Source organism: Sapajus apella, unplaced genomic scaffold (assembly GCF_009761245.1).
Source record: "Sapajus apella isolate SASKATOON/1434 unplaced genomic scaffold, GSC_monkey_1.0 scaffold61, whole genome shotgun sequence".
Classification (NCBI taxonomy): domain Eukaryota; kingdom Metazoa; phylum Chordata; class Mammalia; order Primates; family Cebidae; genus Sapajus; species Sapajus apella.
The window spans coordinates 10,536,159-10,548,794 of record NW_022437001.1 but is presented as its reverse complement, the minus strand read 5'-3'; the positions used below and the strand labels follow the sequence as shown (position 1 = coordinate 10,548,794).

General features: G+C 35.5%; 1 protein-coding gene across 8 annotated transcripts in view; it reads right to left on the bottom strand.

The window, feature by feature from the left end:
• INPP4B (inositol polyphosphate-4-phosphatase type II B) overlaps window positions 1-12,636 on the bottom strand; it is an 841,422-nt gene that overhangs the window by 149,780 nt on the left and 679,006 nt on the right. For all 8 annotated transcript variants that reach the window (XM_032246545.1, XM_032246548.1, XM_032246546.1 and 5 more), the window contains one exon: window positions 643-820. In XM_032246545.1, coding sequence (XP_032102436.1) covers window positions 643-820 — 178 coding nt within the window. The remainder of the gene's footprint in view (window positions 1-642; window positions 821-12,636) is intronic.

The window sequence follows — 12,636 nt, the reverse complement described above, 5'->3', positions numbered from 1 at the left end:
CCCTACTTAGTTCTGGAAGTGGATATGGGGTGTCTACCCCATTCCAGACTAGCTCTCCTTTCTGCAGATAAAGGAACAAGTCACCTTTGGAAAAAGTAAGGCTTAGAATCTACTGCTTTTCAAATAACTAACGCACTTGGAAATCTTTAGAACCTTTTCTCAGTAAATAATGTTGTAGAGAACAAACTGAGGCAGGGGAAGTACCCCATACAGACTGATATAAATCCACATCAAAGTTCTGCCTTCAAATGAAGTGACATTCCTATTCAAATGTGAAGCTTTATATGCATAAAAATTAGGTGATCACCAGAGGAAAATAAAGTAATTTTCAAAATCTAATTTAATTCACTTAATAAGACCATAAACCAAAGAAAATGAAAGATGCCAAGGAAAAGAGAAGATATATGCCAACCAATAATAGGTTTCATTTCCTACTAAAAAAAAAAAGAGAGTACTCAGTAAGATTTGAACAGAGAATGAGACCAATTCATTTTGATCCTGTGGAAATACTTTGAAGCTTAGTTTTTAACCTACTCTACTTTACATTTCTGGATGTTATGAAAGGCAATGTATGCAGAAAGTCATACCAATGGGGATTTGAGTATTTCACTTTCCCAACTGTAGTGATGATTTGGATCTTACTTTTTCTGAAAGCATCTTTAAAGAATTCTTCAAGCTGTCTGGAGAATGCTGGCTTGCAGAATTAAGTAGTAGGTCTGCATGCGTTGCTATAAGAGGTTGTAGTTGATTGATGTTGCTGAGAACTTCTTTTGCTTTGGCTGTGTTTTCAGGTGAATAGTAAATAAACTGGTACCCAGTACTGCAACAACAAAGATAAAAATAAGTTACACAAACAGCATAACGAATGTGCAGACCTTAATACCAGATGGCAAATGATAAACACAACTCCAAGTATCACTCATTCCTACTGATCAGATAAGAACTGTCCTAAGAGATTTTTATTATTGCACTAACAGTTTTTATGTAAGGTGACAAAAACACTTTTTAAGACTAGGTAAAGTAATGTTGTCTTTGCTAAGACACAGGAAAGAGTAATACTAATACTTGACATGATCATGTCAAGTCAAATTAGTATTACTATTAATTTCCAATGAGCTTGAGGCCACATAAGCCAGCGGGAAAAATGAGCTGTTATATTCAAGCCAGCTTAAATCCTGGCTTGTCACTAACTAGCTGGGTGACCTTGGGTAGCCTTCTTCCTCATCAGGAAAGTGAGAATAATTATCCAATTTTATGAAGTGGGTAACATTAGAAGCCATTCATATTAAGTGCCTAAAATTGTGATTGACATAGAGATAGCATTTAATACCTACTACCTAAATTTTCCCCCATGTTACTAGGTGAGGGGTGGGGAAGGACTAAATTATAATAGCTGAGAAATGAGGACAAAATTAATGTCAAGTGGGCACATGGCAAATTTATTTAATAGAAAAAGGACATTAGTAATGGAATGTTATTCCATGGTGTTATTTTACCATGAGACTTTTTGTTCTTGTGGTTTTCCATTTAATATACAAAGAAATCTAAAACTGATTATTAGCTAAAGAGTTATTGACTTTTATTTTTTTTAAGAGACAGAATCTCACTCTGTCACCCAGGCTGTAGTACAGTGGCACAATCAGAGCCCACTGCAACATCTAACCCTTGGTCTCTGGTGACCTTCCGATCTCAGCATCCTGAGTAGTTGGGACTACAGGTAAGAGCCACCACACCTGGCTAAATTTTTAGAACACATTGTTCATAGACTAGGTCTCGTGATGTTTACACAGACTGGTCTTGAATGCCTAGCCTTGAGCAATCCTCCCCTCTTGGCCACCCAAAGTGCTGAGATTACAGGCTTGAGAATTATTGACTTTTATAATCATCATCTAGCATGTTATGGGAGTAGGGATTCTTTAGAGAGAAGGAATCTTTGATCAGTTTCATTAGGAAAAGGCACTCCAGAAAGAAAGCAGCAAAACAGCAAAACAGTTGCCAGAATGAAAGAAGAGGGAAGGAATGGCTCGTGTATTCACAAGATTGGTGTAAACTTGCTTACATCTTATTATACGAAAATGTCAAGATATTTTTTCATAAAACTTTGCAGTCTATGTTGAGTATTTACTGAATATGTCTGCCACATTTTTACCAGCTCAGTTATTTAAATTCCATAATTTTATTTCTCATCTTGAAACCACAGACACCATTAAGAAAAACTGACATCTAGGAAGCATTCTCTGTTCTATTCCTTTGACACTAGTGATTTTTCAGGGGAAAATTATCAGAATCTTTAAGGAAACAATATTTTGTGGCAAACATATAATGAATATCCCTTTTATTTATTTATTCATTTAGTAAAATATTTAAAAGAAATGACCTTTGAGATTTGGGGTATTCAGAAGATTGAACAAGAAGTCAGTGAAGGTATCAGGTTTATGAAGGCTAAGAAACACATTCTAGTTTATGATACTTAAAAAGATTTGCTCTTGATTTTTTATCTGTAGACTTTTAAATGTCAGAAGTGAGGGGTTCAAATAAAACATACCTTAATTACCTACTATGTCTATCTTAATGTAAGTTACAGTAAATAAAAAATAGGGCGTGGTGGCTCATGCCTATGGTCCCAGCACTTTGGGAGGCCGAGGCCAGCATATCATGAGGTCAGGAGGTCAAGCCTAGCCTGGCCAATTTTGTAAAACCCCATCTCTACTTTAAAAATATAAAATTGGCCAGGAGTGGTGGCACGCGCCTGTAGTCCCAGCTACTCAGGAGGCTGAGGCAATAAAATTGCTTGAACCTGGGAGGCGGAGGTTGCAGTGAGCCAAGATCAGGCCACTCCCTCTAGCCTGAGTGACAGAGTGAGAAGCTGTCTAAAAAATAAAAAAATAAATAAATAAATAAATAAATAAAAACTAACTAACAATTGCAAGGAGGGGAAAGGAATCAGCAGTCCTTGTCAATTCTTGATGTCTCTTTCTGGTTTTTTGAGTGGTTGAGACAGATCTCACGCAGGAGTATACTAAGGACTTCAGAAAAGAAATCATGAACTCAGTCGGGATATAAAGTTTAATCCATAACAGACTGTGGTAAATCAAACGGCTTCATGTTGTTTTTGCAAAGAAAATGATTCTCTAAAGATACAGGCGTGTCACCAGAATTTGAACGTTTGATACCCAGCAGCTCCGAGGGCAGAAAGCAGGACCTACTTACAGATCCAATGCAGAGCTATGTGGTAGCTGCTATGTGATCCCTCTTTGCAGGTCTGCTATTCTGGCAACAGAGGTCACTTCCTGGTGTCCTCTTATGGCTATTTACAGGCTTCCCAGGGCTTAGCCTTTGGAAAGCTAGAATGCTTATGGCGTTGTGGGGTCTTCCATCTCTCTCTTCATTTGACTTCAGAACGTGTCTTCTCTGCCCTCTCATACACTCACTTCTATCCATTTCATCTCTATTGCCTTCCTCCTTTACTCATATTCTTCTTTCCAAGAAGTTTACTGTTACTGTTTTACTGAATATTACTATTTTCATTGTCAAATTCCCTGACAGTCTCCACTCCATTCTATTCTAATGCACACATTTCTAAGATTTTTTCTGCACATGTTCTTTATTTATACCCTAGTTGAATGGTGCTCAAATTTTAGCAGTCATAGTAAGTTTCCCTTCGGGCTGAGGACCGGACCTCAATGTTTATGGAAAAAAATGCAGACTCCTTGGCAACATCAAGAGATTCTGCTTTAGTAGGCTGTAGCCTTTGTGATAAGCACCACCGGAGATCCCGACGCAGGGGGACAGCGGAGCATCTTTAGAGATTCCCAGTCATTGTTTTGACTGAGATCCCCTCTAAACTGTTGTTCATGATACACAAGGACTCTGAAAACAGTTCCTTCTTAAGGTATTCTAATGTTCTTAGTACCTTTTACAAGGCTACTTTACATCCCATCTTATTCACACACATTGCTTTGGTTCCTTTCTCATACCAGTGTTTACTCTCGTAACGTTTTTCATCAGCATTTCATCTTTTTCCTCCCAATATATTCACTTTTTTCTCCCCAATGCATTCTTCAATCACCATCATTGGACATATTTCTAACTGCTGCCTCTTACTCCTAATTCAATCTCTGTGGAGCAGAGTTATGTAGCAGGCATCAGTTGTTTCGTTGAAGTCTTTTTAACGATGAGCACCTCACCTAGTGAGGCTGAAAGATTCATTTTCCATAATAAAAGCCAACGCTGGTGTCAGGATGAAAACATGAAATAGTATGGTATGAAAAAAATATCATCACTCACAAAATAATTTTAAGTATACATAAATTGTATCTACCTATTCAGTGACTTACTCTTTAAACATGTCATATATTTAACAGTTATAGCTTCTTAAATGGAAAGTAATAAGTATAATTTAATTATCTAGATAAAAAGAATATAGCTAAACTCATTTTATAGTAGTATAAAATTTAAACTGGATCCAAACACTTGAGTCAACTATTAATCAGACAACTCTGGAAGAAAGACAAAATATTTGCTTGGACAAAATATTTTATAGAATATAAATAGTACTGCAAATCACAGATAATGAAAATTTAAATTAGTTTTAAAATATTTTTTTCTATTGAATTAAATTGTACTATATATGTAATTTAATTAAATAAGGTAATTGAATATATTTGGTATTATTTTCATTAGAATGCACATCCACACCCCCATCCTCACATGTTTCTGTGTGTGTATGTTGTTACTAGCCATGTCGTATTTTGGAGCTGTTAAAAAATATAAAGCACATAATGAAGTAACACTCAAGTCATAAGCTCTAATTGCTAACCAAAATACAATTAAAACAAGGACTTATATATTTCTGCACTTATATTTGCCCCAGTCCCTTTTTGCTGGTCCTCTTTATTTTCCTAACCTCTTTTTGGCTTGCTTCAAGACTCAGTTCTTGGAACCCTTTTATCTATATGTCTCTCCTAAGTGAATACCCATGTTGCACTAATGATTTCCAAATCTCCATCTCTAGCCTAGACTTTCCCCCTGAACTCCAATGAAAACAAAAACTCTCCTGTTAACAGCTGTAGCTTCACACGTCCCAAACTGAGCCTGAAATCTGCTTCTCACTTTCAACACCCAGCTCCTTTTCCCTCTTCCCTATCCTAGATTATGGCAAGTCCATTTGATGTTGTCTATGACTCTTTATCACTTATCTTTTGTCCAACTTCTCAGAAAGTCTTGCCTTTTTCTTCAAAATATACCCAGAATCCCACCACTTATTTCTACACTCGCTGCAACTACTCCATCATTTCTACCACTAGGATTATTGTAAGAGCTCACAAACTGCTATCCACACCTCTGTTTTTAAACTTATCTATTGCAAGATGAATAATACTCTAAGATATTGAAGTCCTTGACTCGTTTTTCGGGTTTGACAAAGGCAGGAGGCAGACAAGAAGAGAAAAATAATTAACTTTCCTTAACTCTTTGACTACAAATTCACATTGTGGGGCTTGCTCTATTACTTCTCCATCCTTTCCCATCCCACTCATGTGTACCTCCACTCCTTAACCTGTTTGCTCAACCAAGTTACTATTTTTTATAGTAGAGTCATTAAAAATATAGATGAGATATGATTAATAGACAAGGAGGAAAACAAGAAGGAAAAGACAGGGAAGATGGGGCATGAACAGAAGGGGATTAGAATTGATGAATTTAGGGAAATATGATTTAGAGTGGGGTGTCTCTTCTGTGACAGAATTCAACCTCCAGAAAAAAAAATCTAGAACTATTTCCTCTTATTTACACTACTTGTAAAAAAACAACAATGTGGTCTCTTCAATCCAGAGGGAGGGATGTATAAGCTCTCAGTTCTGTTTGCGAAGAAAATAATGTGGATCACAAAAGAAAGTTTACACCTTAGTGCACTTAAATATACACTTCTGGTCTCCCAGGGTTTAATAATAGGCTTCATGAAATTGGAGAAGGTAACAGCCTGCCTCTCTGCTTTTCCCAATGTACCTTTTGCATTTTCTACTGGAAGTGGGGTTTAGAGAAAAGAATTGGAATTAAAAAAACAGTATTTTTTACCTCGTGTGGATTTCACTTTTATAATTAAATTAGTTACATGATCTATACTTAAATTGATATTTACTCAGGTTTTAAAAAGTCATGGTTTCATGAACATTTTAGAATCAAAGACTGTTGTGATCAAAAGTTGATTCTGCCACTTATTAGCTCTGCGACAAATGATGCTAATTAAATAGGAAAAAAAATAACATTCATATCTGCTCAAAATGCCCCCTCTAAGAAAATGTGTTTACTAGCTCAGATCCTGGTGGCTTCTACTATCCCACTTTTCAGTTTGCAAGGTCTTACTTGCACTTCCCAAACCACTGAAACCTCTCTTGTATGTACATCCTTTATTTAGCCCTATTCTCACTTTAATACAAAAGTTCCAGGTACTATTATATGACCTTTAAATAAGCAAAGTCCAATGTGCTTTATTTCCTTTGCTGGCCTATTCCCACTTGTCTGTGAATTCACTTGCCTGGATTTCCTTTGCCAACTTCCAAGGTCTAGTCAGTTCTATTTCTGCCTAGTTTGGCTTCTGGTATTTTCATACTTGTCCCTCTGCCAGGGTGTTATGGGGATAATACCCAAACCTGGTCTCCTGCTTCCTTCCAATCTCAATCTTCATCCTAGACTTTATCCCCTAATACGCCTATTCAAGGTATGGAGTAAGAAAGGTCCAGGAGTAAAAATCATTTCCAAATACTCTGCAAATATAAATATTCCTTTGACTGCAAAAAAGCATAACACGCCTTTTTAGGGTGATGGCAGTGTCCTAAAATGGGATTATGATGATGATTGCACATCTCTGTATACTTACTAAAAACCTTTGAATTATATACTTACAATAGTTCATTTTTATTGTAGACAAACTATACTATAATAAATTTTAGAAAAATAAAATCTTTCCAGCATATAATATTATAGGCTAATGATTATGATTCTAGGGTAAGAATACAAAAAACAGAAGGTATGGATATAAGCCATTTTATTTTTTCCATGTTAAATGTGACAATACTTTAAGAGAGTCCCTAATAAAGCTAATATTTTATACTGTATAATTTATGCTAATAATTTAAATATCCTCCTTTATCATTTTAATAGCTAATATTATTGGGTACATATATGCTATGAGCCTAAATGCTCATAGGAATTAAATTGAAGCCTGAGTAGGTTAAGTAACTTGACCTGTATCACACAAACTAGCATAGATGGTAAAGCCAGGTTCAAACCCAGGTATTCACTGTTATACAGTTTGAACTCCTAACTATATTTTACTATCTCTTAAACATAGTATTAACCCATTTTAAATTTGGAAAAATTAAAGTGCTATAACTACTATGGGAAGCATCTTTAATTTAATAAGTATAGTTTATAAATATTAAAATATAATTAAAGAAGTTATCTCCTAATTAAAACAAAGTTCATTAGAGATGTATGATTCTATTTTATAATACAGATTAAAGAAAGAATTTGAGAATTGTCTCAAAGTAAATTATTTTCAACAAATATTTAGTAACTACTATGCAGTCAATGAATTAAGGAAAGCAAAACACCAGAGGTACTTAGTTAACAAGACAATCAGTGGATTATGTGTGAGGATGCCAGCCTACTACATGCAGGGCTGGTAATGCAGAAGAAGAAAAAGAAAAAAAACTTTTTTGTCTGAGTCTTCTTCCTACAAGAGCTTGCAAACCTAAGGCTCTAGATGCTTAGTGTCTATGAATATCCTGAGGACAGCTGTAGTTTCAGGGCTTACTAACCACTGTGCATGACAGCTCCTTACATTCCTGAGAGGAATGTAACAGGATTTCACATTGCGTCCAACCATTCTAGGTACTCTGAGGTTGGAGAATATTTTTTTTTACCTACATTCTGTATTTGCTGGAAGAAGTTGCAAAAGGATTTTATGAAAACATTTCTCTTATTTTACAACTAAAAAAAAGGAGGAAAGACAAAACAAAGTACTCAAAAAGAAATGACCGTATTTACCTGTGCCACTCTAAGTTAACTTATTAACATTTCTAATACATTTACTGATATGTTTAGACTGATGTGTTCTGTATACATGTCATACTTTCTTTCAGGTACATTTTTTTATATACAGCTCTATAAACCTTATAATCCACATAATAATTGAAATAACTACATAATGTTCAACTTTAGTGATGTAGCATAGTTTATTCATTCATTCAAAATGCTTATAATATTTTACTATTTATGAATAATAATCTATGAATATCTCTGAAAAATTCACTTCTTTGATTTTTATTGTGGCCATATTCCTTAAAAACTGGTATTCCTAAGGTGTATTTGAGAGGCCTGTAGATAGAAAACTGATATGGCTAGAGCTTTAAAAATATTTTTAATGACTACTAAGGACAGAAAAATTTTAGACAGATTAACATAGTAACTGACTCTGACTGAAAATCACCATACATCAATTCATATGTTTTTTGATAGCACAAATAATTTATTCTAAAATTATATTCTCTTAAAGACCTATAAGGAATTGAGTGGACAAACTATATTTTCTCTCTAGTGGATAGCAGAATCCCTTCCTAAGGTAGCATTGCACATTTGTTAAGAGGATGTTTGTATTGGGCGTCTTTTGATTGCCTGAGGGTAAATGAGTATGGAAGAACTTGAGACTAAGGACAGAAGTCTCATTTTCTAGCGCTGGTTCTGTCATCAGCTGCATTGGTGACTCAATCTTTGGTCCTCAATATTTTCACCAATAAAATAAGTAGGAGAATTCATGGTCTGGGATCCTCTGTAGGTTCTATGATTTAAAAGATTCTTAATGTAAAAAAAAAGCACAGACTCAACAATATTATTTTCTTATTTCTCAAAACGTCTCTTTAATGAAGTATAAACAACTGACCTTATTAATTAAGCAATGGAAATGAATGGCTTATTTTCTGTATCCCCTTTCTCAGCTATATTGGCATTTACCAGGTTATACAAACCAGAAACCTAGGAGTCCTTTAACCCTGCCCAGTCTCCCTCAAGCCCTCATCCAACTAGATTTAAATTCTGTTAGATATTTTCTTAAAATCTTCAACTCCTCAGTTACCTGTTTGCCCTCAGGCCACTATTATAATAGTCTAATTGTTTGCCATTCTTCTGATCTCTTTACACTATCACTCCACATACCATGATCACGCCAATCTTCAGCTGAAACCCTACCAACTGCAGTATCCGTAGTGTACAGGGTGAACTGCCAGGAGTTGATAGAGCAAATGCTTGTTTAAGATTTGGTCACTGTTTCCTGCCCAGCCTAACATCCTTTCAGACTCACATACACTCTAGTGGCTGCTTTATAATGCTGGAGTTTATAAGCCAAGGTGCAGCGAATGGCACTATTATTCCCCAGATGTATATGGGAGTCCTCTTTGATACCTCTGGGTTCTTACCTCCACTCCTATCGTACACAGAGCCCCCAAATTGCCCCTAAGTACCTCTGTGATTTGTCTTCTCTTCATCTGTGCTAGCACTATAAGCCCATCCTTCTTCCTTCTCTAATGCGGTTACCACAATAATCAATACCACAATAATCAATTATTAATGTATGCCTCATCACAAGGAAGAGGATATTGAAATGATGCAGGCAAGGTCCCCTCTAATAAAGATTTTGCAATAATGTATTTATCTCATGTCACACAAGCCAATTGTTTGATTTTTCCATGACAAATTCTATATGTACATTTTTTTAAATTTGTAATCTTGCAAAAAGATGAGATGCTCTACAGTTAGTTTTAAGGCTCTGAAAAATACAGTATTTTTTATTTTTAGTTTTCTGGCAATTTATTTGTAGATGACTTTCTTTTCTGCTGTATACTGCCTTTGCAATGATGAATATTATATTTCTAGAACAACAGCCAGTTTTAAAAATATTCTGGAAATCTTGGGAGGCTGAGGCAGGTGGATCACAAAGTCAGGAGTTTGAGACCATCCTGGCCAATATGGTGAAACCCCGTCTCTACTAAAAATACAAAAATTAGCCAGTCATGGTGGTGTGCACCTGTAGTCCCAGCTACTCAGGAGGCTGAGGAAGAATTGCTTGAATCTGGAAGGCGAAGGTTGCAGTGAGCAAAGATCAGGCACTCCAGCCTGGGTGACAGAGCAAGACTCTGTCTTAAAAACAAAACAATTCTGGAAATCGCCTGGTGTTTAACACATTCAAAAGTTCCTCCTTGGGTTCAGTGAATACTGCTGCGATAACATACTATGTCATGGTTTAAAATGTTTCAGTTTAAGGCAAAGGAGAAATGTACTTCTAATTTACAGAAAAATCCTCAAATCATATTATCTTTTTATACTTAGTTTTAAAAGCAAACAGAAAAAAAACGTATTTTTACAATAATCTTCATATTAGACTTAACATTTTAACTTTTAAAACCTAACATTCTTGTTGATTTTTTTTTTCTGATATTAGGTATCTCTGTTTTAAAAGTAAACAGTAACAATGTATTTTTTCAGTAATTTTCATATTAGACTTAACGTTTTAACTTTTAAACCCTAATCTTCTTGTTGATTTTTTTTAGTGATATATCTCTAGGTATACACACGTAGCCACAGCTATAGTGAAGATGAGAAAACTCAAGAGTGAGAACGTTCAGTGGCTTTCTGAAATCCCACAATAGGACTGGTTAGGTATTTTGTCATTTTCAGAGTACTCTCTTCACCAAATTTCATATCATTAAAAATTTGGGGATAGTTTAGCAAACACGTTTTTTCATTTATAATTAAAGTCATTTTCTTTAAAATAAATATTTAATTTTTTAAAATTCTGAACTGTCACACTATACACAATGCTTCTTGCCTAAATATAAGATCATTCTTTGCTTCACAAGCTTTTGGACAGGTTATTAGAAGAATATCACCAACTTGCAAATGTTAAAGTCACTATTGCATTACTGATATTGAATCAGATTTTTAAGTTAGCCATTTTTGTATAAATTGTCTCCTTCTTCTTTCAGAAGATGTAAAAGTATATTTTCTCTTGCTAGTGAGGTGCAAGGAAACACTAATGTTATAATACCTGCCAAATAGTTGTTTTCAAAGCCTATATTTTCCACAAGCGCCCCTTTGATCTTGTTTTTGTTTCTGTTTCTTAATTCTACAAAACGTCTATATGTCCACTACGTAGTTAAGTCATACTGAGGTCTTCAGGTAAAGTCACTGGTTCTTCCCTTTACTTCTACATCAGGCAACCCTTTGATGTCATTCATTTGTTCCCCCATATATATATTCATTCAACAAACACTTAACAAGTTAGTTCCTGGGGATACTAACCTGTTAAGTGTTTGTTAACTGGACAAACACATTTTGTGGTAAACTGGACAGACACATTTCATACTCTCAGAGCACATACAGTCTAGAGGGATTTTGTACACTGGAGGGTTAAAGCAGACTTGGCTTAGACAAGGAGTCAGAAGAAAGCTTCTAGGCAGAAATGATTTTAAGCTAAGATCTGTGGTGTTGAGAAAGTTCACTCTGATTCACTGTGGAGGGCAGTGGAGAGGGAAAGATGATGGTGTCATGGCATGAGATGAAGCTGGAGAAGAAACCAGGGCCAGATCACACATATATATTATCGTACCTTAGTTTTTCTCCGGCAAGCAAGAGACAGCTAAGAAATGTTAAAATTATGAAATCACAAGAATAAATATTTTCCTTTTAGAAATGGAATTCCAACCAAGATAAGGATAACTGACTGGATGAGAGCCAGTCTGGAAGGAAGGACAGTAATTAAGAGATTTGGCAGTAGAATATTTAAAAGACAGTGGTTCTATGGGCTAGAATGATCTTAACCCATATTTCATTATTAAAATGAATGACTTCCAGATTTATAAGAAGGTAAATTAATTTTAAGTGAAAGCCAGGGGAAAAAAAAAAGTTGTCAAGGATTTTCAGGTGCTGCACTCAATAGTGGGGTGGATGGTCATATCTCTTTATTAAGAAAAATAACCCAGGATCTAGAACTGAAAATATTATATGACCCAGTAATCCAATTACTGGGTATATATCCAAAGGATTATAAATCTTTCTACTATAAAGATACATGTACATATAAGTTTACTGTGGCACTGTTTACCATAGCAAAGACTTGAAACCAAGCCAAATGCCCATCAAAGATAGACTGGATAAAGAAAATGCAGCACATATATACCATGGAATACTATGCAGCCATAAAAAATGATGAGTTCATGTCCTTTGCAGGGACATGGATGAAGCTGGAAACCATCATTCTCAGCAAACAACACAAGAACAGAAAACCAAACACTGCATGTTCTCACTCATAAGTGGGAGTTGAACAACAAGAACACATGGACACAGGGAGGGGAACATCACACACTGGGGCCTGTTGTAGGGTGGAGGGCTGAGGGACAGCACTAGGAGAAATACCTAATGTAGGTGACAGGTTGATGGGGTGCAGCAAACCTCCATGGCATGTGTATACCTATGTAACAAACCTGCACATTCTGCACATGTACCCCAGAACTTAAAGTATAATTTCAAAAACTTTTAAAAAGAAAAATAACCCCAAAAGAAGTAAGTTTGAGGGCCAAAGGG